The sequence below is a fragment of the Denticeps clupeoides genome, chromosome 13 (genome assembly GCF_900700375.1).
Source record: "Denticeps clupeoides chromosome 13, fDenClu1.1, whole genome shotgun sequence".
Lineage (NCBI taxonomy): Eukaryota > Metazoa > Chordata > Actinopteri > Clupeiformes > Denticipitidae > Denticeps > Denticeps clupeoides.
This window is the reverse complement of record NC_041719.1, coordinates 6,421,584-6,448,879: the sequence shown is the minus strand read 5'-3', so window position 1 is coordinate 6,448,879 and position 27,296 is coordinate 6,421,584. Positions and strand designations below refer to the sequence as shown.

General features: G+C 40.4%; 1 protein-coding gene and 2 pseudogenes across 1 annotated transcript; all 3 read left to right on the top strand.

The window, feature by feature from the left end:
• Nucleotides 1-846: 846 nt before the first annotated feature.
• Nucleotides 847-6,495, top strand: LOC114801603 (sodium- and chloride-dependent GABA transporter 2-like; annotated as a pseudogene).
• A 3,525-nt stretch (nucleotides 6,496-10,020) lies between these two features.
• Nucleotides 10,021-15,112, top strand: LOC114801600 (sodium- and chloride-dependent GABA transporter 3-like). Its single transcript, XM_028999675.1, has 11 exons — nucleotides 10,021-10,543; nucleotides 10,780-10,914; nucleotides 11,031-11,171; nucleotides 11,279-11,363; nucleotides 11,457-11,589; nucleotides 11,768-11,902; nucleotides 14,143-14,246; nucleotides 14,345-14,469; nucleotides 14,585-14,697; nucleotides 14,779-14,916; nucleotides 15,002-15,112. The coding sequence occupies exons 1-11, from the start codon at nucleotides 10,381-10,383 to the stop codon at nucleotides 15,110-15,112; spliced, it is 1,383 nt and encodes a 460-aa protein (XP_028855508.1). The 5' UTR covers nucleotides 10,021-10,380.
• A 6,249-nt stretch (nucleotides 15,113-21,361) lies between these two features.
• On the top strand, nucleotides 21,362-27,294 carry LOC114802194 (sodium- and chloride-dependent GABA transporter 2-like; annotated as a pseudogene).
• Nucleotides 27,295-27,296: the final 2 nt, after the last annotated feature.

The window sequence follows — 27,296 nt, the reverse complement described above, 5'->3', positions numbered from 1 at the left end:
AAAATGGTATATTGAATAATACAATATACTTGAATATATTGAATATATATATTGTGAATGCCATATTGAGCTCACCAATTTAGGCTTTGAATGTGGGGTGTATTTAAAGGGACAGTAAGCCGAAGGTCTTCGTGTGGGTCAAGGTCAGGTTGGTGGTTCAGTGACTGGGTAGCATTAGTGCAACAGCTCGCTGTGAAACTACATCTTTTGTTCATATGGGGTATCATATCATATTGTTGCCTATGTTGTGGTGTATTTTTGTTTATCTTAAGTATTTTTTTTTTTGAGCACTGACCGCACTGTAAATAAACCTGCACCTTTTTTCGTCACTGCACCTGGTGTTTGTTTGATCTATATTGGTGGAAGCACAAAAAGTAAACAGAACGTGGAGGTTCCTTCCTTACATGCATTATATATGGTGGTTCTGGTGATTTGTGCAATCCCCATGTTTCTTCTGGAGCTTGTGATGGGCCAGTACACACAGCAAGCAAGCATCACCTGATGCCCAATTGTTCAGGGTGAGTGCAGAACAAACTGTTCCTCAATATATAAACACTGTGAAGGTTTGTGTGTTTTTTTATTATGAATTATTATATGAATAAATCACATACAGGTGTTATTATAAGAACCACAGTTGCACAACATGTCAAGTCATCCTTGTCTGGGCACTTCTGTACCTGTGCTTCTCCTTCCATGACAAACTGCCCTGGGCAAGCTGTGACCACACCTGGAACACACGTAGATTTAATTAATTTCTGACTGGCAAAGCATTGAGATCAGGAACAGGGAGCTGAGACCAGGCCAGACAAAGGAAGATGGAAATTGTGAACTGTGAAGAGGTTAAGGGTAAGAAGAAAGAAAATTGAAGAAAGAGGGCAATGGAATAGCAATATAGAATTTCTCCTGGTTGTCGCAGGGAACATAGTTGGATTAGGAAATGTTTGGAGATTCCCATATCTCTGCTACAGAAATGGTGGAGGTAAGTCTAAGTTATGTACAAGATACACTGAGATATATTGAACTGCTTTATTTTACACTAATCTTGTTACTGTAGTCTATACCACAAGGACTGTATAGTTTACGATGCAGTAATGTATAAACATTTAAGTATCATGTTTCATAACCACAACTTTTACCTTATGTACACACAAACGAACAACACAAGAAACATTTTGTTAAATGTTTCTTATGTAATGAATTCTTATTTGTAATAAATTTTGTTTTCAAGGTGCTTTTTTGGTGCCCTATGTGGTGGTTGTGGTGACCTGTGGGATCCCCCTGTTTCTTTTGGAGATTGCCATGGGTCAGTACACACAGCAAGCAAGCATCACCTGCTGGCATAAGTTGTGCCCAATTGCTGAGGGTGAGTGGGGAAAAAAACTTTCTCATCTGTTCAGGTCAATATATTCAAGGATTCCTAGATTTTGAGATTTGAAGAACGTAGTCTAACGTTCATGAGAAACAATACAAATCCTGTTGTTCTCTAAGGGATCGGCTACACAGGTGTTATAATGAGGGTCTATAGCTGCATGGCTTACGTCATCATCCTTGCCTGGGCACTTCTGTACCTGTGCTTCTCTTTCTATGCCAAACTGCCCTGGGCCAGCTGTGGCCACACCTGGAACACAGGTATGAACACTGACTACACCTTGGCATGGGTAACAACAGCAGCATAACAGTAGTGCAACAGCTTCAAGAAATTAAGAATAATGAACTAAAATATATTTCACTTCCTGTAGAAAGTTGTGAGGACTTCGACACACTGAACAAATATAACCAGACTATAAACACCAACTCGACCTCCCCAGCAACTGAATTCTGGGAGTAAGTTTTTAAAGTCAAACACTGAAGGAATCTTTTATAACATTGAGAATGCAAACAGAATTCAGATATTCTAACAAACAACGTATCTCCAGACGGCGTGTGCTGGCGATCTCAGGTGGTATTGAGGAGCTGGGCAGTGTTCGGTGGGAGATCCTCCTCTGCGCCATTGCCATGTGGGTCATTTGTTATTTCTGCATTTGGAAAGGTGTGAAGTCTACAGGAAAGGTTGGTGTTTAGGATTCAAATGTGAAAATTAAACAGTAGTAAACTTTCAAAGACTACAAGAATTTTAATTTCTAGCAATTAGACAGAGTGAGACAGGGTCGTGCAGACAGGAAGAAACTTTCACAAGACGGGGGATCAACCCTAAAATGCTGTATCTCTATTTTCAGGTGGTGTATTTTACAGCCACTTTCCCATACGTGATGCTGCTGGTGTTGCTGATCAGAGGGTTGACTCTACCTGGTGCCCTGCAGGGATTGTGTACTATCTGAAGCCTGACCTCACCCTGCTTCTAGAGCCTCAGGTTACTTTGAACAACCTGTATGAGATGTCAGTTTCAAAGGATTCAAACCAGAACTTTTTCCAACATAAAATGCAAATCTCACAAACCCCATGGTTGTTATTCTGAATCATTGCTCGGACCTTGAGCGGGACCTTGACAGTTTGCATTCATTATTCCCAGCCATAAAAAAAAGTTTTTAACTTCCATAAGTCAGACTATAATAAACAATATAGTATTGTTTAAAGAGGAATTTGAAAATACCAGTGACTGTGCTGTTCTGACCTGAGGGGAAGTTTATTCCACCACCTAGGGGTCAAGACAGAGAAGAGTCTTCCTTGTACCATCAGTGGTGGAGGGACCAAGCGAGCAGTACTGGAGGGTCGGATAATGTGAGGTGTAATAAGGGCTGTGAGGTAGGATGGTGTTACTCCATGTTGGCTTTGTAGGCCAGCATCAGTAGAAGTGGGGTGTTGTGGGAGAATTTGGGAAGGTTTGAAGATCAGTCATGCTGTTGCATTCTGTATTAGTTGGAGAGGCCAGATGGCAGTCAGAAGAGAGTTCCAGTAATCCAGTCATGAGGTTACTAGGGTCTGAAAAGTATCTTAGTGGCCTGTGTTGACAAATAAGAGCGGATCCTTTGGATATATCCGTAGAGAAGCAATCTGCGTGAGTGGGAATTATTGGTGATGTAGGTCCAGAGGGAGAGTTGGTTGACTGTAGTTACTGCAAGGTTGCGTGCAGTTGTAGAAGGAGAGATCTGAAAATTGTTCAGATAGCAAGATCCTGGTGAGGTGAAGAATCTGCTGGAATGGATATTAGTTCTGTTTGGTGGGGATTGAGTTTTAGGTGATGGGCTACCATCTAAGATAAAATGTCAGTTAAACAGCATGTACATCAGAGGGAGGAAATTAGAATGTCATGGGCATAGCAATGGTTGGATAGCCCTTGTGAGGAACTTACCTCACCAAGTGATCTTGTGTAGAGGGCGAAAAGGTGAGGACCAAGTACTGAGCTCTGAGGGTCACCAGTTTAGAGTCTGTGTGATGTAGATGTAGATCCTTTCCAAGTCACTTGGTAAGATTACTCGTCAAGCTAGGAAACAAACCATTTCAATGTGAAACTCGAATTTCAAGTCTCTTCAAGATGGACAGGAGAGTCTTGTGGTTAAATGTAATGCTGCAGAGAGGTCGAGGAGAATAAGGACCAATGAGAGTTTTGCTGATTCTGGCCGCATGTAGTTTCTCAGAAATTGCCAGAAGGGCTGTCTATGCAGAATGACCTGCTCTGAAGCCAGAATGGTTGGGATATAGGATGTTGTACTGAGACAGATGAAGTGATAGCTGATTGTTGACACTGCACTCAAGGACTTTAGAAGAGATGAGACACTGGTCTGTAGTTGTTCACAATCATATTAGGATTCTGGTAAACAGGTCCATGTGTTTTCATGCAGGTGTGGATGGAGGCTGTAACTCAGGTCTTCTTCTCCTTCAGTGTGGGTGGAGGAGGGCTGGTTTCACTGGGGAGCTACAATCCATACAACACCAACTGCTACAGGTATGATTTAGAACCATTTCACTCAAATCAAACCACACCCCACACCTAAGTTAGCATCCTTAATTCGAACCTCTCTGGCAGGAACTGTTTTTGGCTCTGTTTGTTGAACGCTGCTACCAGTTTGGTGGCTGGATTTGCAGTATTTTCAGTGCTGGGCTTCATGGCTCATGAATACAATGTTGGCATTGCAGAAGTTGCAGAGTCAGGTACTGTACTTATAATGGCTTGGGAGTATCTATATAAAACAAACAATACAAGTAATCAATAATGTTTAAAATTAATTATGCTTGTGGCTACATGAATAACTTTTTTCTTCTTACAGGTCCTGGTCTGGCATTCATTGCGTACCCTCAGGCAGTGGCCATGATGCCTTTACCCCAGCTGTGGGCGATATGCTTCTTCATCATGATTATATTGCTTGGCCTGGATTCACAGGTGGCATCAAAATATGAACGTACACAAACAAAAAGAAAAAACAAACAAACAAACAACAGATATTAACTGTTGGATGCATAAATTCTAGTTTTTCATGATTGAAGTGGTGATCGTGTCAGTGATCGACCTGGTTCCCACTGTGCTGCGCAGACCTGGACGCAGAGAACTTTTACTGCTGGTCTTCAGCCTCTTCTGCTTCAGCATAAGTATCCTAATGATTACAGAGGTGTTCAAAGAACCAAATATAAAGTATTAAGTTCAACTGATTGTAGTGATTTGTGTCTATTATTTAATAAGCATTTTCTCTGCAGGGTGGGATTTATGTCCTGCAGGTCTTTGATTACTATAGCATAAATGGATCCTCTGTGCTCTTCCTCTCTGGTCTTCAGTGTCTGATAATGGGCTGGATATTTGGTAAATAATAACTCATGCAGTAAAATCTTAGACAGTCCTTATGTTGTATATACAGTGCATCCATAAAGTATTCACAGCATCACTTATGTACATGGCATTCTCAGTTTTTTATTGTTAAATACACTTGCCAAAACCTGAAGTAAACTTGTCATTAAAATAAAAAAATATTGTGCCTTTCCATCTACCAGGAGCAGAGCGCATGTGTGATATTATTGAAGACATGGCAGGAGTGAGACCCAGCCGCTTCTTCAGTCTCTGCTGGCGCTATTTGACACCACTAGTATGCACAGTGAGTTACAGTTGGAAATATATCAGCATGAGGCTGCGTTTAATGACTGATTTTTTTAGTCTAGTCTTTGTTGACATGGATAATGACCTAATTCAATATTAGCTTAGTGGGTAACAGAAGATCCAGGTTCAAACCCCACTTACTACCATTGAGTCCTTGAGCAAGACACTTAACCCTGAGGGTCAGTGGTGGTCTAGCAGGTAAAGAAATGGACCCGTAATCAGAAGGTTGCCAGTTAGAATCCTTCACTGCCAAGGTGCCACTGAGGTGCAACTGAGCAAAAGTCCCATCCCCCACACACTGCTCCTTGGGTGCCTTTCATGGCTGCCCAATGCTCACTACGAGTGATGGTTAAATGCAAAGAAATTTGCAGTGTGTGCTGTGCTGCAGTGTTTCACAATGACAGTCACTTCACTTTCAATTTTCTATTATATTTTCCAAACCGTACATGGTGACTGCTGTTTTTGTCATTGCTCTACTAATATGTTATCTGTCACAAAGAACATATTGATTTCTTGCATATCTGTGCATGGCCTTTACTGTAAAAAATGGGTGCCTAAAAATTGCATCTGCATTTGTCTAAGAGTCCTGAATTTATTTGTGAAATTGAAAGTGAAGTGATTGTCATTGTGAAACACAGCACAGTACTGGGGTACACAGTGGGAACGGTACTTTGCTCAGTGGCACCTTGGTGGTTTGGGATTCGAACCAGAAACCTTCCCGATTTACTGGTCCACTACCTTACCCACTAGGTCACCACTGCACAAGAAAGAGTTTTTTTTCTGCCCGGTATCGAACCAAAGACCTTTCGCGTGTTAGGCGAATGCGAAAACCACTACACTACAGAGTTTAAATTATGCCTAGACTCTTCATCTAGACTCTTCTCTGTCTTGGCCCCTCGGTGGTGGAATGAACTTCCCCTTGAGGTCAGAACAGCTCAGTCACTGAGTATTTTCAAACGACAGCTCAAGACCTTCCTCTTTAAAGAATATTTAGATTAAATTGTAATTTTCTTGTTGTCGAACTTTGTGTACAGAATCTACAACAGAGTGAATTAAATAGATGTATTCATAGTTGGGGGTCCTAGTGAACCGGAATTGATCTCTTCATCGATGGTAACTTGAAAGCACGTTGTAAGTCGCTCTGGATAAGGGCGTCTGCCAAATGCCATAAATGTAAATGTAAATGTAAATGTAATGCCATACTGTCCTTCTTTCCCCAGGTATCTTTAATTGGCTCCTTGGCCAATTACAAACCCCTGACATTAACCGAACCTACACATACCCGGGGTGGGTTAATGTGCTGGGCTGGATGATGACACTGTCGTCTGGCTTGGCGGGTACCAGTACTGGCTGTCTACTTGCTGTGTACTGGAAAAGGAAGCCTGAAACAGGTTAGTTTAAGTTTTGATGGAACTTATACAGTATATGCATGCACAACCTTATTTGTTGGTCTGTAAATAAATAATGATGGTATTTCTCTCTCTTACCAGCGCTGCATTCATCTTTGTCAATGTGCTGATGACCTTCCTTTGACCAGAAGCAGAGGGAAGAGCTTTCAAAGTTGACCCCAGACGCACTGTAGTTGCCGTGGGGAACAAATAAAGCTTTTAAGAAGATACTTTGTTGGGGCACCTAACAGAAAATAATCTAGAATTCTTTGGTTTATTAAAAGTTGCTTGCATCAGTGTGAAAATAATAATTAACCTCTCAGTAATAAACATTATCTGGCAAGTAAAAATGTACACATACATTGTCTTAGAGGCCGTAATAAAAGTTAATAATGAGGAGTTACTAAAGGCTACTAATAGGGTGAACTGTTTCATGGGTGGAATAATTATAAACACAATATTTAGGATTTTCTCAAATCCACTAAAACATGTAAATTGTATGATCATTCCAAGTAAAAGGAACAGTTAACATAAAATCACAGAGAGTCAAATTACCACAGACTGCAATAGGAAATAACAAAGTGTATGATAGTTTTGCAGATCACTCCCAACTCCATACCATGCAATAAAAATGATGAACAGGCAGCGCACCTACTCAGTTCTTTGGTGGGACAGTGAGATGCAAGACTGTCCAAGTGACAAACTAGGAACTTTGACTGGATAGTCCAACAGCAACCAAATTACAATTCTGATCACTACACTCCACAATCCCCAAAACAAGGAGGACGGCACAAGAACCACAGAACTCCCCTCTACAGGAGAACCATAGTTACCACTGGAACTGAAGCAGCCAGGTACTCAGGGAGCTCTGAACAGCAATAATCAGACCAGTTAGAGGAAGATGGAGCTCATGGAAGGAGAAGCGGCTGAGTGTGAGGAACAGAAAACCAAGGCAAGCATCACAGAAATTCTCTTGACTGAGACTGGAAACATAGTTGGGTTAGAAATGTGTAGAAGTTCCCCTACCTCTGCTACAAGTGAAGTTCAAGGATACAGAAAACAATGCAATATTATTATTTTATTTACACAAATAAAGAAAAAATAAAACAAGAACTAGCAGTCATCAAGATGTTCATACAGTTACAAAAAGCAGAGAATAATTTTGAACACATTTAGACTGACAAATAAACCTGTCAATATTCATGTGTATAAATTCAAACACAATTCAGGATGGTATATAGTGCTTCACATTGCTTTAGTACAAATACGTAATATGTTTGTACGACTGATAACAGACATTTCTTGTGCCCTTCATGGTGGTTGTGATGACTTTCAGTGTTGAGGTTTTAAGGGCCGAGAACATACACATTTACATTACATTTACATTTACGGCATTTGGCAGACACCCTTATCCAGAGCGACTTACAACGTGCTTTCAAGTTACCATCGATGAAGAGATCAATTCTGATTCACTAGGACTCCCAACTATGAATACAATATTTTATTCACTCTGTTGTAGATTCTGTACAAAAGTTCTACAATAAGAAATTTACAAGTTAATCTTAATATTCTTTAAAGAGGAAGGTCTTGAGCTGTCGTTTGAAGGTGCTCAGTGACTGAGCTGTTCTGACCTTGAGGGGAAGTTCATTCCACCACCGAGGGGCCAAGATGGAGAAGAGTCTAGATGAATGTTTTCCTTTTACCTTTAGTGATGGAGGGACCAGGTGAGCAGTACTGGAAGCTCGGAGTAAACGAGGTGCAGTGTGAGGTGTAATAAGGGCTGTGAGGTAGGATGGTGCTACTCCATGTTGGGCTTTGTAGGCCGGCATCAGTATTTTGAACCTGATGCGTGCAGCTACTGGGAGCCAGTGGAGGGACATTACTAAGGACTGAACCAGTAGTTGGGTGGCCTGGGTTGACAGATAAGGGCGGATTCATCTGATATTGTAGAGAAGGAATCTACATGAGCGGGAAAGGTTGCTGATGTGAGTTGAGAAGGAGAGTTGGTTGCCTGTTGTTACTCCAAGGTTGCGGGCTCTTGTAGAAGGAGAGAGCTGTGAGTTGTCCAGATAAATAGCAAGATCCTGATGTGGTGAAGAATCTGCTGGAATGAATATTAGTTCAGTTTTGGTGAGATTGAATTAGAGGTGATGTGCTGCCATCCAAGAAGAGATGTCTGTTAGACATGCAGAGATTTTGGAAGCAGCATGTAGATCAAAGGGAGGAAAGGAGAAGAGGATTGTGTGTTGTCGGCATAGCAGTCGTAGGATAATCCATGTGAGGAAATGACCTCACCAAGTGATCTCGTGTAGAGGGAGAAAAGGAGAGGACCTAGCACCGAGCCTTGAGGGACACCAGTGGAGAGTCTACGTGAGGTAGAGGTGGATCCTTTCCAAGTCACTTGGTAAGATCGCTCATCAAGGTAGGGAGCAAACCACTGCCATGCTGAGACCTGAATTCCAAGCCTCTTGGAAGCCTCCAGGCTGATGGTGATGAGTGCCATGACGCGAGTGCAGATAGAGAACAGGGGACCAAACTAAGACATAGGCTGAACCCTAAAACAGAAGAGCCCTAGACCTAGAGACAGGGAGAATACAGACAGGGAAGAGACGATCTGAAAGTAGAACTCAGACGCTGCGGTGAAGTTACAGTAGTTTCATGTTGAAAATTCAACAGATATTCAGATATTCACTAAGCACAACCCTCCACAAAGACTTCTGTTTTTTCTTTCAACACCTAACCATATTTTTGAGGGTTTGGGGCCAGATTAGTGTAGAACAGTGCTATTGCATGGGACTATTTATACAAACCTCATTTTGGGGTGGTTTTCTGCACCCTTGATTTTATATTAATATTTTTTTAAATTGTGAAAAATGATCTATTTGTTTCAATAGCTTCCACACAAAGTGAGCATGTGTTTCAAAACCAATGTAGAACTGTGCTGCTGCATGGAACTAGTCAGACGCATTTCGGTTTATTGAGGTTTTCTGCACCCTCAATCTTATACAAATTAAAGTCGTAATTGCCTGAAATTGATTAGGATCCAACCGTTTAAGAACTGAGTCTAGCTGCTTGGACTATAGGACTTAAGAACAGTTTTTACCCTCATTTTTTCGACTTTTCCACAGCAACACCTGAACACCAACATTACACCCACATTGTGTTACTCACACACAAACTGTACGTGCACACACTTAAATACTGACTGGAACATGCATCTACACTCTACGTGCTATAACTGTCATTGTACTTGCTGCTCAGTATTGTCAGTTTGCCTCATCAGCCTGTTCGACCCTCCCACATGAAAATTGTTAATTCATATCTCACCCTTCTCCTTTGAACGTATAATTTACATCTTATGACTGCCTTTCCTGTAAAGCGACAAATTTGATATTGCCTATTTATTTTCTTCCTAACTTTAACACCTCACTTTGTATGACCATTCTTCTATTTTTGTAATGTTCCTTTCTATTTTACAGATTGCACACATCTGCAAACAGCGAAGGCCCCACCCCATTCTCAACATCACCATCAAACATAATTTATCATTATAATAAAGGACTCTCTGTACTGCCTTGAGGCTTTGCATTTTCAAAAAAGTATTTCTGCGAATAGCTCTTCTTTACTCTAATTTGAAGTTTTCTTCCCTACAAAAAATTCCTGAACCGTCTGTAAACTTGGCCTGAGCTGACTAATTTACAAAGTTTAATGAACAATCCATCCTTCCACATTATATTGTTTGCTTTCTCAATGTCTCAAATAAAGAAACACACACACACACACACACACAAATACACACAGACAGACAGACACCAGGACAACATCTAGGTAAAACAGAACAGAGCAATATGACCCCAAAGCGCAGGGCATTTTACATTTTACATGTAAAAATGAAGATTTCAATAATTTCTGACTGGCAAAGCATTGAGATCAGGGACAGGAAGCTTTAATCAGACCACACTAAAGAAGATGGAAATTGTGAGCTGTGAAGAGGTTGAGGGTAAAAGAAAGAAAATTGAAGAAAGAGGGCAATGGAATAGCAATATAGAATTTCTCCTGGTTGTCGCAGGGAACATAGTTGGATTAGGAAATGTTTGGAGATTCCCATATCTCTGCTACAGAAATGGTGGAGGTAAGTCTAAGTTATGTACAAGATACACTGAGATATATTGAACTGCTTTATTTTACACTAATCTTGTTACTGAAGTCTATACCACAAGGACTGTATGGTTTACAATGCAGTAATGTATGAACATTTAAATATCATGTTTCATAACCACAACTCTAACCTTATGTACACACGAACGGACAACATAAGGAACATTTTGTTAAAAAGTATATTACTTTGTACTGAATTTTCTTTTCAAGGTGCTTTCTTGGTGCCCTATGTGGTGGTTGTGGTGACCTGTGGGATCCCCCTGTTTCTTTTGGAGATTGCCATGGGTCAGTACACACAGCAAGCAAGCATCACCTGCTGGCATAAGTTGTGCCCAATTGCTGAGGGTGAGTGGGGAAGAAACTTTCTCATCTGTTCTGGTCAATATATTCAAGGATTCATAGGTTTGAAGAACGTAGTCTAACGTTCATGAGAAACAATACAAATCCTGTTGTTCTCTAAGGGATCGGCTACACAGGTGTTATAATGAGGGTCTATAACTGCATGTCTTACGTCATCATCCTTGCATGGGCACTTCTGTACCTGTGCTTCTCTTTCTACGCCAAACTGCCCTGGGCCAGCTGTGGCCACACCTGGAACACAGGTATGAACACTGACTACACCTTGGCATGGGTAACAACAGCAGCATAACAGTAGTGCAACAGCTTCATGAAATTAAGAATGAACTAAAATATATTTCACTTCCTCTAGAAAATTGTGAGGACTTTGACGCACTGAACAAATATAACCAGACTATAAACACCAACTCGACCTCCCCAGCAACTGAATTCTGGGAGTAAGTTTTTAAAGTCAAACACAGAAGGAATCTTTAAGTACACTGGAAATGCAAACAAAATTCCAGACATTCTAACAAACAACGTATCTCCAGACGGCGTGTGCTGGCGATCTCAGGTGGTATTGAGGAGCTGGGCAGTGTTCGGTGGGAGATCCTCCTCTGCGCCATTGCCATGTGGGTCATTTGTTACTTCTGCATTTGGAAAGGTGTGAAGTCTACAGGAAAGGTTGGTGTTTAGGATTCAAATGTAAAAATGTAATGTAAAAAAAACAATATTAAACTTTCAAAGACTACAAGAATTTTATTTTCTAGCAATTAGACAGAGTGAGACAGGGTCGTGCAGACAGGAAGAAACTTTCACAAGACGGGGGATCAACCCTAAAATGCTGGATCTCTATTTTCAGGTGGTGTATTTTACAGCCACTTTCCCATACGTGATGCTGCTGGTGTTGCTGATCAGAGGTTTGACTCTACCTGGTGCCCTGCAGGGGATTGTGTACTATCTGAAGCCTGACCTCACCCTGCTTCTAGAGCCTCAGGTTACTTTGAACAACCTGTATGAGTTGTCAGTTTCAAAGAATTCGAACCAGAACTTTTCCGACATAAAATGCAAATCTCACAAACCCCATGGTTGTTAGTTTGAATCATTGCTCGTGTAGCGGTTCTTCTTCTGCGTTGTGTAATTTTTTTATCTCTTTTCTTGAACCGTAATGACGAGCCGACACCCACGAGATTTTCCGTGCAAACTGTATTCTGTACAAAAGCAAGGTCGCGTCAGAACATCGCGTCACAAACTGCGTCTCTCTGCACCTTTCTCTCTCACAGCTCATGCCATGTGTCTAAGAGGACTAAACATTAACATAAAGTATTTACAATATTGCATACCTGTATAAAAACAAGGTCACGCCAGAACATCGCGTCACAACTCGCGTCTCTCTGCACCTCTCTCTACAATATACAGTAATAACAGAACATAAAAAAATATTCACAAAATAACACACATGCAAAATATTCCGAATATGTACATAAATTAAAATAGAAGAAATAACTTTTTACACACAAACCCCTTGCACCTCTCACAGCTCATGCCATGTGTCTAAGAGGACTAAACCAAGTCTCCAACCCACTAACCCAAGGGCACGGCCGCATCCAACCACTTTTCGGGGGGTGATCAAAGTTTTAGAACCCACATAACTTTTTATAATAATCATAAATTGAACAAACAAAAATACAGAAACATATTTAACATAACCAAAAACATTTTAACATTCTACAATTGAACAAACACCCTGATTGTCGTTATAATTCCCTTACCCACATCAGAATACAGGTAAACAAAATAAAAGTCTTTAGAAAATAAGAAAATAAAAGACACAAGAAAGAAGAAATACACTTATAAATCTAGTGTAACCATTTAACTCCGGCACACTCGGACCTTGAGCGGGACCTTGACAGTTTGCATTCATTATTCCCAACCTTTTCAAAATATTTTTTAATAAAAAAAGTCAACATTTTCATGCCATTAGGCATTCTTTCACCCCAATGTTACCATCAATGAACTGATCAGACTCAAACCATGAATACAATTCTTTTGTTTTCTAGTTTTTACTTCCATAAGTCAGACTATAAGAAGATACAAGTTAGTTACAAGTTATTGTTTAAAGAGGAATTTGAAAATACTAGTGACTGTGCTGTTCTGACCTTGAGGGGAAGTTTATTCCACCACCTAGGGGTCAAGACAGAGAACAGTCTAAATGAGTGTCTTCCTCGTACCATCAACAGTGTAGGGAGCAGGCGAGCAGTACTCGAGGGTCGGAGTAGTGGGCAGTGGTGGCCTAGCGGTTAAGGAAGAGGCCCCGTAATCAGAAGGTTGCCGGATCCCAATCCACCAAGGTGCCACTGAGGAAAGCACCGTCCCCACTCACTGCTCCCTAGATGCCTGTCATGGCTGCCCACTGCTCACTCAGGGTGATGGGATAAATGCAGAGGACAAATTTCACTGTGTGCACCGTGTGCTGTGCTGCTGTGTATCACATGTGACAATCACTTCCCTTATTTTTGAGTATACGAGGTATGATAAGGGCTCTGAGGTAGGATGGTGTTACTCCATGTTTGGCTTTGTAGGCCAGCATCAGTATTTTGAATCTGATGTGGGCATCTATTGGAAGCCAGTGAAGGGAGAGTAGAAGTGGGGTGTTGTGGGAGAATTTGGGAAGGTTGAAGATCAGTCGTGCTGCTGCATTCTGTATTAGTTGGAGAGGCCAGATGGCAGTGGTAGGATAGCCCTTGTGAGGAACTTACCTCACCAAGTGATCTTGTGTAGAGGGAGAAAAGGTGAGGACCAAGTACTGAGCCCTGAGGGTCACCAGTTTAGAGTCTGTGTGAAGCAGATGTAGATCCTTTCCAAGTCACTTGGTACTACTCATCAAGCTAGGAAACAAACCATTTCAATGCTGAGGCTCGAATTTCAAGATGGACAGGAGAGTCTTGTGGTTAAATGTAATGCTGCAGAGAGGTCGAGGAGAATAAGAACCAATGAGAGTTTCGCTGATCTGGCCACATGTAGTTTCCCAGAAATAGCCAGAAGGGCTGTCTATGCAGAATGACCTGCTCTGAAGCCAGAATGGTTGGGATATAGGATGTTGTACTGAGACAGATGAAGTGATAGCTGATCGTTGACACTGCACTCAAGGACTTTAGAAAGAGATGAGACACTGGTCTGTAGTTGTTCATAATCATATTAGGATTCTGGTAAACAAGTCCATGTGTTTTCATGCAGGTGTGGATGGAGGCTGTAACTCAGGTCTTCTTCTCCTTCAGTGTGGGTGGAGGAGTGTTGGTTTCACTGGGAAGTTACAATCCATACAACACCAACTGCTACAGGTATGATTTAGAACCAGTCAGTCCCCAAAAATCTTGAATCAAACCGCACCCCTTTAATATCCCTAATTTAGCATCCTAAATTCGAACCTCTCTGGCAGGAACTGTTTTTGGCTCTGTTTGTTGAACGCTGGTACGAGTTTGGTGGCTGGATTTGCAGTATTTTCAGTGCTGGGCTTCATGGCTCATGAATACAATGTTGGCATTGCAGAAGTTGCAGAGTCAGGTACTGTACTTATAATGGCTTGGGAGTATCTATATAAAACAAACAATACGAGTAATCAATATAGTTCAAAATAAATTATGCTTGTGGCTACATGAATAACTTTTTCTTCTTACAGGTCCTGGTCTGGCATTCATTGCGTACCCTCAGGCAGTGGCCATGATGCCTTTACCCCAGCTGTGGGCGATATGCTTCTTCATCATGATTATTTTGCTTGGCCTGGATTCACAGGTGGCATCAAAATATGAACGTACACAAACAAAAAGAAAAAACAAACAAACAGATATTAACTGTTGGATGCATAAATTCTAGTTTTTCATGATTGAAGTGGTGATCGTGTCAGTGATCGACCTGGTTCCCACTGTGCTGCGCAGACCTGGACGCAGAGAACTTTTACTGCTGGTCTTCAGCCTCTTCTGCTTCAGCATAAGTATCCTAATGATTACAGAGGTGTTCAAAGAACCAAATATAAAGTATTAAGTTCAACAGATTGTAGTGATTTGTGTCTATTATTTAATAAGCATTTTCTCTGCAGGGTGGGATTTATGTCCTGCAGGTCTTTGATTACTATGGCATAAATGGATCCTCTGTGCTCTTCCTCTCTGGTCTTCAGTGTCTGATAATGGGCTGGATATTTGGTAAATAATAACTCATTGCAGTAAAATCTTAGAAAGTCCTTATGTTGTATATACAGTGCATCCATAAAGTATTCACAGCATCACTTATGTACATGGCATTCTCAGTTATTTATTTTTAAGAAACTTGCCAAAACCTGAAGTAAACTTGTCATTATGGGGTGCTGTGTGTAGAATTCTGAGGAGAAAATATTCAATCCATTTTGGAATAACAAAATGTGGAAAAAGCGATGCGCTGTGAGTACTTTCCGTATGCGCTGTGTATAAAGAAAAAGAACAACAACAACAAAAACGTACCTTTCCATCTACCAGGAGCGGAGCGCATGTGTGATATTATTGAAGACATGGCAGGAGTGAGACCCAGCCGCTTCTTCAGTCTCTGCTGGCGCTATTTGACACCACTAGTATGCACAGTGAGTTACAGTTGGAAATATATCAGCATGAGGCTGCGTTTAATGACTGATTTTTTTAGTCTAGTCTTTGTTGACATGGATAATGACCTAATTCAATACTAGCTTAGTGGGTAACAGAAGATCCAGGTTCAAACCCCACTTACTACCATTGAGTCCTTGAGCAAGACACTTAACCCTGAGGGGCAGTGGTGGTCTAGCAGGGAAAGAAATGGACCCGTAATCAGAAGGTTGCCAGTTAGAATCCTTCACTGCCAAGGCGCTACTGAGGTGCAATTGAGCAAAAGTCCCATCCCCCACACACTGCTCCTTGGGTGCCTTTCATGGCTGCCCACTGCTCACTACGAGTGATGGTTAAATGCAAAGAAATTTGCAGTGTGTGCTGTGCTGCAGTGTTTCACAATGACAGTCACTTCACTTTCAATTTTCTATTATATTTTCCAAACAGTACATGGTGACTGCTGTTTTGTCATTGCTCTACTAATATGGTTATCTGTCACAAAGAACATATTGATTTCTTGCATATCTGTGCATGGCCTTTACTGTAAAAAATGGGTGCCTAAAAATTGCATCTGCATTTGTCTAAGAATCCTGAATTTATTTGTGAAATTGAAAGTGAAGTGATTGTCATTGTGAAACACAGCACAGTACTGGGGTACACAGTGGGAACGGTACTTTGCTCAGTGCCACCTTGGTGGTTTCGGATTCGAACCGGAAACCTTCCCGATTACTGGTCCACTACCTTACCCACTAGGTCACCACTGCACAAGAAAGTTTTTTTCGGCCTGGTATCAAACCAAAGACCTTTTGCGTGTTATGCGAATATGAAAACCACTACACTACTGAGTTTAAATTATTCTTTCCCCAGGCATCCTTAATTGGCTCCTTGGCCAATTACAAGCCCTTGACATTTAACCGAACCTACACATACCCGGGGTGGGTTAATGTGCTCGGCTGGATGATGACGCTCTCATCTGGCTTGGCGGTACCCGTACTGGTTGTCTACTTGCTGTGTACTGGAAAAGGAAGCCTGAAACAGGTTAGTTTAAGTTTTGATGGAACTTATACAGTAGGGCAAAAAAGTATTTAGTCAGCCACCAATTGTGCAAGTTCAAACTGAAAAAGATGAAAGAGGCCTGTAATTTTCATCATAGGTATCTCTCAACTATGAGAGACAAAATGAAGAAAAAAACAACCTCAAACAGTAACACTCCAAACTCCACTATGGCAAAGACCAAAGAGCTGTGTAAGGACACCAGAAACAAAATTGTAGTCCTGCACAAGGCTGGGAAGACTGAATCTGCAATAGGTAAGAAGCTTGGTGTGAAGAAATCAACTGTGGGAGCAATTATTAGAAAATGGAAGACGTACAAGACTACTGTTAATCTCCCTCGATCTGGGGCTCCACGCAAGATCTCACCTCAAAGTGAAGTGATTGTCACATGTGATACACAGCAGCACAGCACACGGTGCACACAGTGAAATGTGTCCTCTGCATTTAACCCATCACCCTGAGTGAGCAATGGGCAGCCATGACAGGCGCCCGTGGAGCAGTGTTTGGGGACGGTGACACCTATAGGGTCAAAATGATTACCAAAGTAACAAAGGCTACAGTGCCAGACGTGTTCTCCTGCTTAAGCCAGTACATGTCCGGGCCCATCTGAAGTTTGCTAGAGAGCATCTGGATGATCCAGAAGAGGATTGGAATGTCATATGGTCCGATTAAACCAAAATAGAACTTTTTGGTAAAAACTCTACTTGTCGTGTTTGGAGGAGAAAGAATGCCAAGTTGCATCCAAAAACACCATACCTACTGTGAAGTATGAGTGTGGAAACATTGCGCTTTGGGGGTGTTTTTCTAGAGGAGATCTGCATAGAAGAATGGGCCAAAATACCAGCAACAGTGTGTGAAAACCTTGTGAAGACTTACAGAAAACGTTTGACCTCCGTCATTGCCAACAAAGGGTATATAACAAAGTATTGAGATTAACTTTTGTTAGTGACCAAATACTAATTTTCCCACATAATTTGCAAATAAATTCTTTAAAAATCAGAGGATGTGATTTTCTGGATTTTTTTTCTCGTTTTGTCTCTCATAGTTGAGGTATACCTATGATGAAAATTACAGGCCTCTCTTTTAAGTGGGAGAACTTATTTTTAGCTGACTAAATAAGTTTTTTCCCCACTGTACATGCATGCACAACCTTATTTGTTGGTCTGGTTTGTAAAAAAAAAAATAGTATTTCTCTCTTACCAGCGCTGCATTCATCTTTGTCAATGTGCTGATGACCTTCCTTTGACCCAGAAGCAGAGGGAAGAGCTTTCAAAGTTGACCCCAGATGCAATGTAGTTGCCAAATAAAGCTTTTAAGAAGATACTTTGTTAGGGCACCTAAGATAAAATCATCGAGAATTCTTTGGTTTATTAAAAGTTGTTTGCATCAGTGTGAAAATAATACTTAACCTCTCAGTAATGAACATTATCTTGCAAGTAAAAATGTACACATACATTGTCTTAGAGGCCGTAATAAAAGTTAATGACAAGGAGTTACTAAAGGCTACTAATAGCAGTAGTGCCATCTTCAGGAAAAAAGGGGAGTTGGGCTGTTAAGGTTTTATGTGTCTAACATGTTGATCTCGTATCATTCAAAAATAAAAACTTTCTGCGGCCCCTGTGAAACTGTTGATAAAGAAACATAAAACAACACTGAAAGCAAAATGACTTATTTCAACACTTTATATCAATCAAATTTTTTATGTTAATTGCTAAGTGATCCTCACTTTCTCGTGCAATATTCTGACAAATGCTGGTTCCAGCTGTGGAACCTACTCATTCTGGTCAGTACTGCAGGGTAGCTGGAAACCTGCTGCAGGACGTCCCCATAAACAGGGTATCAGTCTAGTATAGGGTGAACTGTTTTCATTGGTGGAATGATTATAAACTCAAATATTTAGGATTTTCTCAAATCCACTAAAACATGTCAATTGTACGATCATTCCAAGTAAAAGGAACAGTTAAAAGAAAATCACAGAGAGTCAAATTACTACAGACTGCAATAGGAAATAACAAAGTGTCTGATAGTTTTGCAGATCACTCCCAACTCCATACCATGCAATAAAAATGATGAACAGGCAGCGCACCTACTCAGTTCTTTGGTGGGACAGTGAGATGCAAGACTGTCCAAGTGACAAACTAGGAACTTTGACTGGATAGTCCAACAGCAACCGAATTACAATTCTTATCGCTACACTCCACAATCCCCAAAACAAGGAGGACGGCACAAGAACCACAGAACTCCCCTCTACAGGAGAACCATTAGTTACCACTGGAACTGAAGCAGCCAGGTCATAATGCAGTTTGTGGAGCTCAAACTTGTCTGTAAATGTTGCAACAGCTCAGTGAAAAACAAAATAAATATTACAGAAGGGGTGAAGTAAAGTAAAGTAGTGGAGATATCAGAGGACATAAGATCTTCTGCTTGCTTAGCACTGGCCCTTTGGACTTCCACCCCATGTAAGGTGACTGACAAAACTAGGTGCAGCTGACATTACAGCAATAATCAGACAAATTAGAGGAAGATGGAGCTCATGGAAGGAGAAGCAGCTGAGTGTGAGGAACGGAAAAGCAAGGCAAGCATCACAGAATTTCTCTTGACTGAGAATGGAAACATAGTTGGGTTAGAAATGTGTACAAGTTAATCTACCTCTGCCACAAGAACGGTGAAGGTACGTTTTCCACAAGAACAACTCTTTACAAATCAAGAGACTGTAATTTAAACAATTCCTGTATTTCTGCTTTTTTATACAACAGTAGCAACTGGCTGCCAAAAGGAACTGTCTAAAGTTAAGTAAAGCTCAAGGATACAGAAAACATTTTAATTCTTGGACTCCTCAAATTTACACATAAAGAACACTAGAATGAATAAAAATTAAAAACAAGAACTAGCAGTCATCAATATGTTCATACAGTTACAAAAAGCAGAGAATCATTTTGTGTTCAGATTAGTCAACACATTTAGACTGACAAATATGAACCTGTCAATTTTCATGTGTTTTTGTCTTTGAATAAATTCAAACACAAGCAGTGGATGCACTGCTTCACATTGCTCTAGTACAAGTACATAATATGTTTGTGCGACTAATAAACAGACATTTCTTGTGCCCTTCATGGTGGTTGTGGTGACTTTCAGTGTTTAAGAGGTTTTAAGGGCCGAGAACATACACAACAAAAGAAATATGAAAAAGGCTGGTAAACCCAGTGAGAGACCAAGTAATTAAATAATAAATAGCAATTATACAAAGAAATAGCTGGAAGACAGACAACAAACACAGATAAGCTTCAGCGGTTGTCTAGTTCTACCATGAAGCCAGGCTGATGGTGATGAGTGTCATGACACGAACACAGACAGAGAACAGGGGATTCCTAACCATATTTTATATTAATGTTTTAAAAAATTGTGGAAAATTATCTCTTTTTTTCAAATGCTTCAACACAAAGTGAGCATATGATTCAAAACCAATGTAGAGCTGTGCTGCTGCATGGAACTAGTCAGACGCATTTTGGTTTATTGAGGTTTTCTTCACCTTCAATTTGATACCCTCAGGTCATTCGACTTTTCCACAACAACACCTGAACACCAACATTACACCCACATTGTGTTACTCACACACAAACTGTACGTGCACACACTTAAATACTGACTGGAACACGCATCTACACTCTACGTGCTATAACTGTCATTGTACTTGCTGCTCAGTATTGTCAGTTTGCCTCATCTGCCTGTTCTACCCTCCCACATGAAAATTGTTACTGTCTTACTCCTTCATATCTCACATCTCAAATATTTTCTTGTACATTTAGAACTTATGACTTCTTGTGAAGTGACAAATTTGATATTGCCCATTTATTTTCTTTCTACCTTGTAAACTTACAATTTTTTAGCAGTGACTTGCATTTCTCATCATACAAATTATACTGTAATGTTTTTCCCTGCGTTAACGTCAACTAAAAGTGAAACTGAACTACATTTCGAACCTTTTCACAATTATTCAAAACTTTTTGAATATGGATAACCCATGTCATTTTTTTCATCTAACCACATTCCCCAAAACATTTATTTTAAACTTTAGCTTTTTTAAAGTCCTGATTGCAAATGTTTCTTTTGTAGCAGAAAATTTAACACCTCACTTTGTATGACCATTCTTCTATTTTCGTAATGTTCCTTCCTATTTTACAGATTGTGAACATCTGCAAACAGTGAAAGCCCCACCCCATTCTCAACGTCACCAAAAACATAATTTATCATAGTAGAAAATAATAAAGGACTCTCTGTACTGCCTTAAGGTGTTTTCTGCGTATTTCTGCGAATAGCTCTTCCCTACTGTAATTATAAGAGTTCTTTCCTGCCAAAAATTCCTGAACCATCTGTACACTTGGCCTGAGATGATAATTTACAAAGTTTAATGAACAATCCATCCTTCCACATTATGTTGTTTGCTTTCTCAATGTCAAAAAAGAAATACACACACAGAGACAGACACCAGGACAACATCTAGGTAAAACATAACTGAGCAATATGACCCTAAAGCGCAGGGCTGTAGATACCAACATTTTACATGTAAAAATGAAGCAACAACAAACTTTCTGTTTTCATTGTGAGCATGTAGCAGTAAACAGAAAGTGAGGCTCAAACACAGTTTCAGAGAAATTAATTCAGTTTGTTGATATTGCAATTAAATTAATATAACAGACACCTTTTGTTCTCCTTCCATGTCAAACTGCCCTGGGCAATCTGTGATCACACCTGGAACACAAGTAGATTTATTTAAGATGTTTCTTAGATTGAGTTCATATTTCTGACTGGAAAAGCCAGCGTTGAGATCAGGGACAAGGAGCTTTAATCTGACCAGACTAAAGAAGATGGAACTTGTGAACTGTGAAGAGGTTGAGGGTAGGAGAAAGAAAATTAAAAAAAGAGGGCAATGGAATAGCAATATAGAATTTTTCCTGGTTGTCGCAGGGAACATAGTTGGATTAGGAAATGTTTGGAGATTCCCATATCTCTGCTACAGAAATGGTGGAGGTAAGTCTAACTTATGTACAAGATACACTGTGATATATTGAACTGCTTTATTTTACACTAATCTAGTTACTGTAGTCTATACCACAAGGACTTTATGGTTTATGATGCAGTAATGTATGAACATTTAAATATCATGTTTTATAACCACAACTCTAACCTTATGTACACACGAACGGACAACATAAGAAACATTTAGTTAAAACGTATATATTACTTTGTAATGAATTTTCTTTTCAAGGTGCTTTCTTGGTGCCCTACGTGGTGGTTGTGGTGACCTGTGGGATCCCCCTGTTTCTTCTGGAGAGTGCGATGGGTCAGTACACACAGCAAGCAAGCATCACCTGCTGGGAGAAGTTGTGCCCAATTGCTCAGGGTGAGTAGGGAAGAAACTTTCTCATCTGTTCAGGTCAATATATTCAAGAATTTAAGGATTCATGGTAGTTATTGTCATGTGCATGGAAGAAATCAAATTTATAATTTCTTTATAATGAAATTCTTTCTTTGCTGTCCACATACAAGGTAGGTAAAGTTTATTAAATGAACACAGTGAAGGTTTCTGTGCTTGTGGTATTATTTCTGTTAGGCTACATTGGTGTTGTAAAAATATTTTTGAATGGAGATTTGAAGAAGATAGCCTAATATTCATTAGAAACAATAAATGTACTGTTTGTCTCTAAGGGATCGGCTACACGGGTATAATAATGAGGGTCTATAACTGCATGTCTTACGTCATCATCCTTGCATGGGCTCTTCTGTACCTGTGCTTCTCTTTCTACGCCAAACTGCCCTGGGCCAGCTGTGGCCACACCTGGAACACAGGTATGAACACTGACTACACCTTGGCATGTGTAACAACAGCAGCATAACAGTAGTGCAACAACATCAAAAAAAATAAGAATAATGAACTAAAATATATTTCACTTCCTGTAGAAACTTGTGAGGACTTTAACGCACTGAACAAATATAACCAGACTATAAACACCAACTCGACCTCCCCAGCAACTGAATTCTGGGAGTAAGTTTTTAAAGTCAAACACAGAAGGAATCTTTAAGTACACTGGAAATGCAAACAAAATTCCAGATATTCTAACAAACAACGTATCTCCAGACGGCGTGTGCTGGCGATCTCAGGTGGAATTGAGGAGCTGGGCAGTGTTCGGTGGGAGATCCTCCTCTGCGCCATTGCCATGTGGGTCATTTGTTATTTCTGCATTTGGAAAGGTGTGAAGTCTACAGGAAAGGTTGGTGTTTAGGATTCAGTTGTAAAAATGAAACAATAGTAAACTGGAAATAGTAAATTTTCAATGACTACGAGAATTTTCATTTTGAGCATGTAGACGGAGAGTGAAACCGGTTTGCTGCAGACAGGAAGAAAACTTTCACAATAAAGGCAGACAAGAAAGCATGAATTCACAAGACGGGGGATTAACTTGTAACAAAGACACGTAAAACATGGACAAACATTCAATGACCCAACAAGGACTAAAAATGAGGGGGCCATTATACAACAACAGGTGCCGACAGTCAGGTAATCCGGGACTGTGATGCCCATGGGAGTCCTGATCATCCCAGCTCCATAAGAACTGTGAAGCAGCACCCAGTATGGGCTGCAACATTGATGTGGACATGCACATAACTCTCCTTAGGTTTGTTCCAGTTTATGTTACTGGCCTTATTGCCACATGCCTTTGGGTCTGTAATTGTTTATCCTTTTTTCCTTTGTTTTAGCCCTTGTGCCACTTTTGTTTGTATTTATAATCAAATACCTTTCCAAAATTTCCCATCTCTGCGCCTCACTCTTCTACCGACCATGGCAACCACATGGACTCCATGTAACTACAACCTGGCACATCCTCCACGGTCTGAGCTGTGACACAGTTATGTTATAAAATGATTGGAAACGTTTGCCTCTTTGGCTGATCAGACATCTCACAAACCTTTAGTTAAAATGAGCAGATCCAATATAAGCCTGGATGCTGTTAGAGCGTCTGGGTGCAACACAGTGAAATCCTGATTAACCCCAAAATGCTGGATCTGGTTGCTCTATTTTCAGGTGGTGTATTTTACAGCCACTTTCCCATACGTGATGCTGCTGGTGTTGCTGATCAGAGGGTTGACTCTGCCTGGTGCCCTGCAGGGGATTGTGTACTATCTGAAGCCTGACCTCACCCCACTTCTAGATCCTCAGGTTACTTTGAACAACATGTATGAGATGTCAAAGCATTCAAAACAGAACTTTTCCAAGATAAAATGTAGATCTCACAAACCCCATGGTTGTTAGTTTGAATCATTACTTGGACCTTGAGTGGGTGGAGTTTGTATTCTATATACCGAGTTTTTAAAAATATCTTTTGATAAAAATACATCATATAACAGGTCTGTGTGTTTTCATGCAGGTGTGGATGGAGGCTGTAACTCAGGTCATCTTCTCCTTCGGTGTGGGTGGAGGACTGTTGGCTTCACTATGCAGCTACAATCCATACAACAACAACTGCTACAGGTATGATTTAGAACCAGTCAGTCCTCAAAAATCTCAAATCAAACCGCACCCCTCTAATATACATAAATTAGCATCCTAAATCCGAACCTCTCTGGCAGGAACTGTTTCTGGCTCTGTTTGTTGAACGCTGCTACCAGTTTGGTGGCTGGATTTGCAGTATTTTCAGTGCTGGGCTTCATGGCTCATGAATACAATGTTGGCATTGCAGAAGTTGCAGAGTCAGGTACTGTACTTATAATGGCTTGGGAGTATCTATATAAAACAAACAATATAAGTAATCAATAGTGTTCAAAATAGATAATGCTTGTGGCTACATGAATAACTTTTTTCTTCTTACAGGTCCTGGTCTGGCATTCATTGCGTACCCATGATGCCTTTACCCCAGTTGTGGGCGATATGCTTCTTCATCATGATTATATTGCTTGGCCTGGATTCACAGGTGGCATCAAAATGTGTACACACACACACACACACACACACACACATAAATACACACACTAACAAACAAACAAACAGATATTAACTGTTGGATGCATAAACTCTAGTTTGTTATGATGGAGGGGGTGATAATGCCAGTGATTGACCTGGCTCCCACTGTGCTGCGCAGACCTGGACGAAGAGAACTTTTACTGCTGGTCTTCAGCCTCTTCTGCTTCAGCATAAGTATCCTAATGATTACAGAGGTGATCAGAGCACCAAATATAAAGTTAATCTGATTGTAGTCATTTGTATGATTTGTGTCTATAATTGCTTGTCTATAAATAAGCCTTTTCCCTGTAGGGTGGGATTTATGTCCTGCAGGTCTTTGATTACTATGGCATGAATGCATCTTCCAAACTCTTCCTCTCTAGTCTTCAGTGTCTCACAATGGGCTGGATATTTGGTAAATAATAAATAATTGCAGTAAAATCAAAGAACGTCCTTATGCTGTAAATGCAGTGGTGTGCCCTCTCTGTTTAATTAATGGTTTTATGTTGTTTAAATGTTTCAGATCATCAAAAAATAATATACAGTACAGGCCAAAAGTTTGGACACACCTTCTATTTCAAGGTGTTTTCTTTATTTACATGAACATTTACGTTGGTAGATTCTCACTGAAGGCATCAAAACTATGAATGAACACATGTGGAGTTATTTACTTAACAAAAAAAGGCGAAATAACTGAAAACATGTTATATATTCTAGTTTTTTCAAAAGAGTCACCCTTTGCTGTGATTACTGCTTTGCACACACTTGGCATTCTCTCGATTAGCTTCAAGAAGTCGTCACCTGAAGTGGTTTTCCAACAGTCTTGGAGTTCCCAGAGGTGTTTAGCACTTTGCCTTCACTCTACTGTCCAGCTCACCCCAAACCATCTGGATTGGGTTCAGGTCCGGTGACTGTGGAGGCTAGATCTCCACTTTTTGTTAAGTACATAACTCCACATGTGTTCATTCATAGTTTTGATGCCTTCAGTGAGAATCTACCAATGCAAAAGGTCATGAAAATAAAGACAACACATTGAATGAGAAGGTGTGTCCAAACTTTTGGCCTTTAATGTATACTAGTCAAAGATTACTGTCACAGCTCAATAAATGAATCATGTAAATAAGACCTGCCTGACAAAGTGATGTAGACCAAAATATCCTCAAAAGCCAGACATCATGCTGAGATCCAAAGAAAATTAGGAACAAATGAGAAAGAAAGTAATTGAGCTCTATCAGTCTGGAAAAGGTTATGAAGCTGTTTCTAAACCTTTGGGACTCCCAGCGAACCACAATTAGTGAAAACATGTAACAGTGGTGAACTTTCCCAGGAGTTACCTGTCGATCGGGGCAGAGTTCATGACAAGAGAAAGGGATGGGGAGCCAAGACGAAAAGCACTGCTCAGCAAAAAGAATCACTGCATTTCAGAAAAAGAACATCATACCAACAGTAAAATATGGTGGTGGTGATAGTTTTATGGTCAGGGGCTGTTTTGCTGCTTCAGGACCTGAAAGACTTGCTGTGATTAATGGAATTAGGATTTCTGCAGTTTAACAAAACACCATGAAGGAGAATGTCCCTCTATCTGTCCATGACCTCAAACTGAAACCAACGTGGATTCTGCAACATGACAATGATCCAAAACACACCAGCAAGTTCACCTCTGACTGGCTGAAGAAAAACAGAATGAAAACTTTGGAGTGGCCTAATCAAAGTTCTGACCTGAATCCTATTAAGATGCTGTGGCATGACCATGAAGTACAACAATTTTGTTGTTCAAAATTCCCACTTTTGATGATCTGAAACATTTAAATGTGACACATGAATAAAGTACTATATTACTCTAGTTACGCCAGATAGAAAACGTGCCTTTCCATCTTCCAGGAGCGGAGCGCATGTGTGATGCAATTGAAGACATGACAGGAGTGAGACCCAGCCGCTTCTTCAGTCTCTGCTGGCGCTATCTGACACCACTAGTATGCACAGTGAGTTCCTCTCTTATTCTCATTAGTGGTTCTGACAATTTTTAAACAGGATGACACTGTTAATTCCACACATGTATGACCCATAGTCATTCTAATTAATCCAGTTGAAAATATATCAGTATGATGCTGCACTTATTTTTTAGCTAGTCTCTGTTGACATGGATAATGACCTTATTCATTACAAAAAAGAAATCAGATTTTACATCAGAAAATTATAATGAGCCAGCTTTATTGGTCCAGTTGTGGCCTGGCTTGAGCACAAGAGCAGAGAGCCTGCATGCACAAACAGCTGTGCATGGACTTTACTGTAATCCAACATGTGGTGCCTAAAATTCCTAACTGCATTTGTCTATGAGTGCTGAATTTATGTGTGACTTTAAATTATTCCATAATGTCCTTCTTTCCCCAGGCATCCTTCGTTGGCTCCTTGGCCAATTACAAGCCCCTGACATTTAACCGAACCTACACATACCCGGTGTGGGTGAATGTGCTGGGATGGATAATGATGCTGTCGTCCAGCCTGGCTGTACCAGTACTGGCTGTCTACTTGCTGTGTACTGGAAAAGGAAGCCTGAAACAGGTTAGATTAAATTTTGATGGAATTTATATATGCATGTACAAGTTTATTTGTTGATCTGGTCTGTAAATAAATAATGATGGTATTTCTCTCTCTTACCAGCGCTGCATTCATCTTTGTCAATGTGCTGATGACCTTCCTTTGACCCGGAAGCAGAGGGAAGAGCTTTCAAAGTT

Excerpts from the sequence above, each read along its gene's own strand:
- LOC114801600 (XM_028999675.1), top strand. The coding sequence starts at position 10,381 with ATGGAAATTGTGAGCTGTGAAGAGGTTGAGGGTAAAAGAAAGAAAATT. Across the intron at positions 11,364-11,456 it reads CCAGCAACTGAATTCTGGGA|ACGGCGTGTGCTGGCGATCT; the intron begins GTAAGTTTTTAA and ends ACGTATCTCCAG. Across the intron at positions 11,590-11,767 it reads GTGTGAAGTCTACAGGAAAG|GTGGTGTATTTTACAGCCAC; the intron begins GTTGGTGTTTAG and ends CTCTATTTTCAG.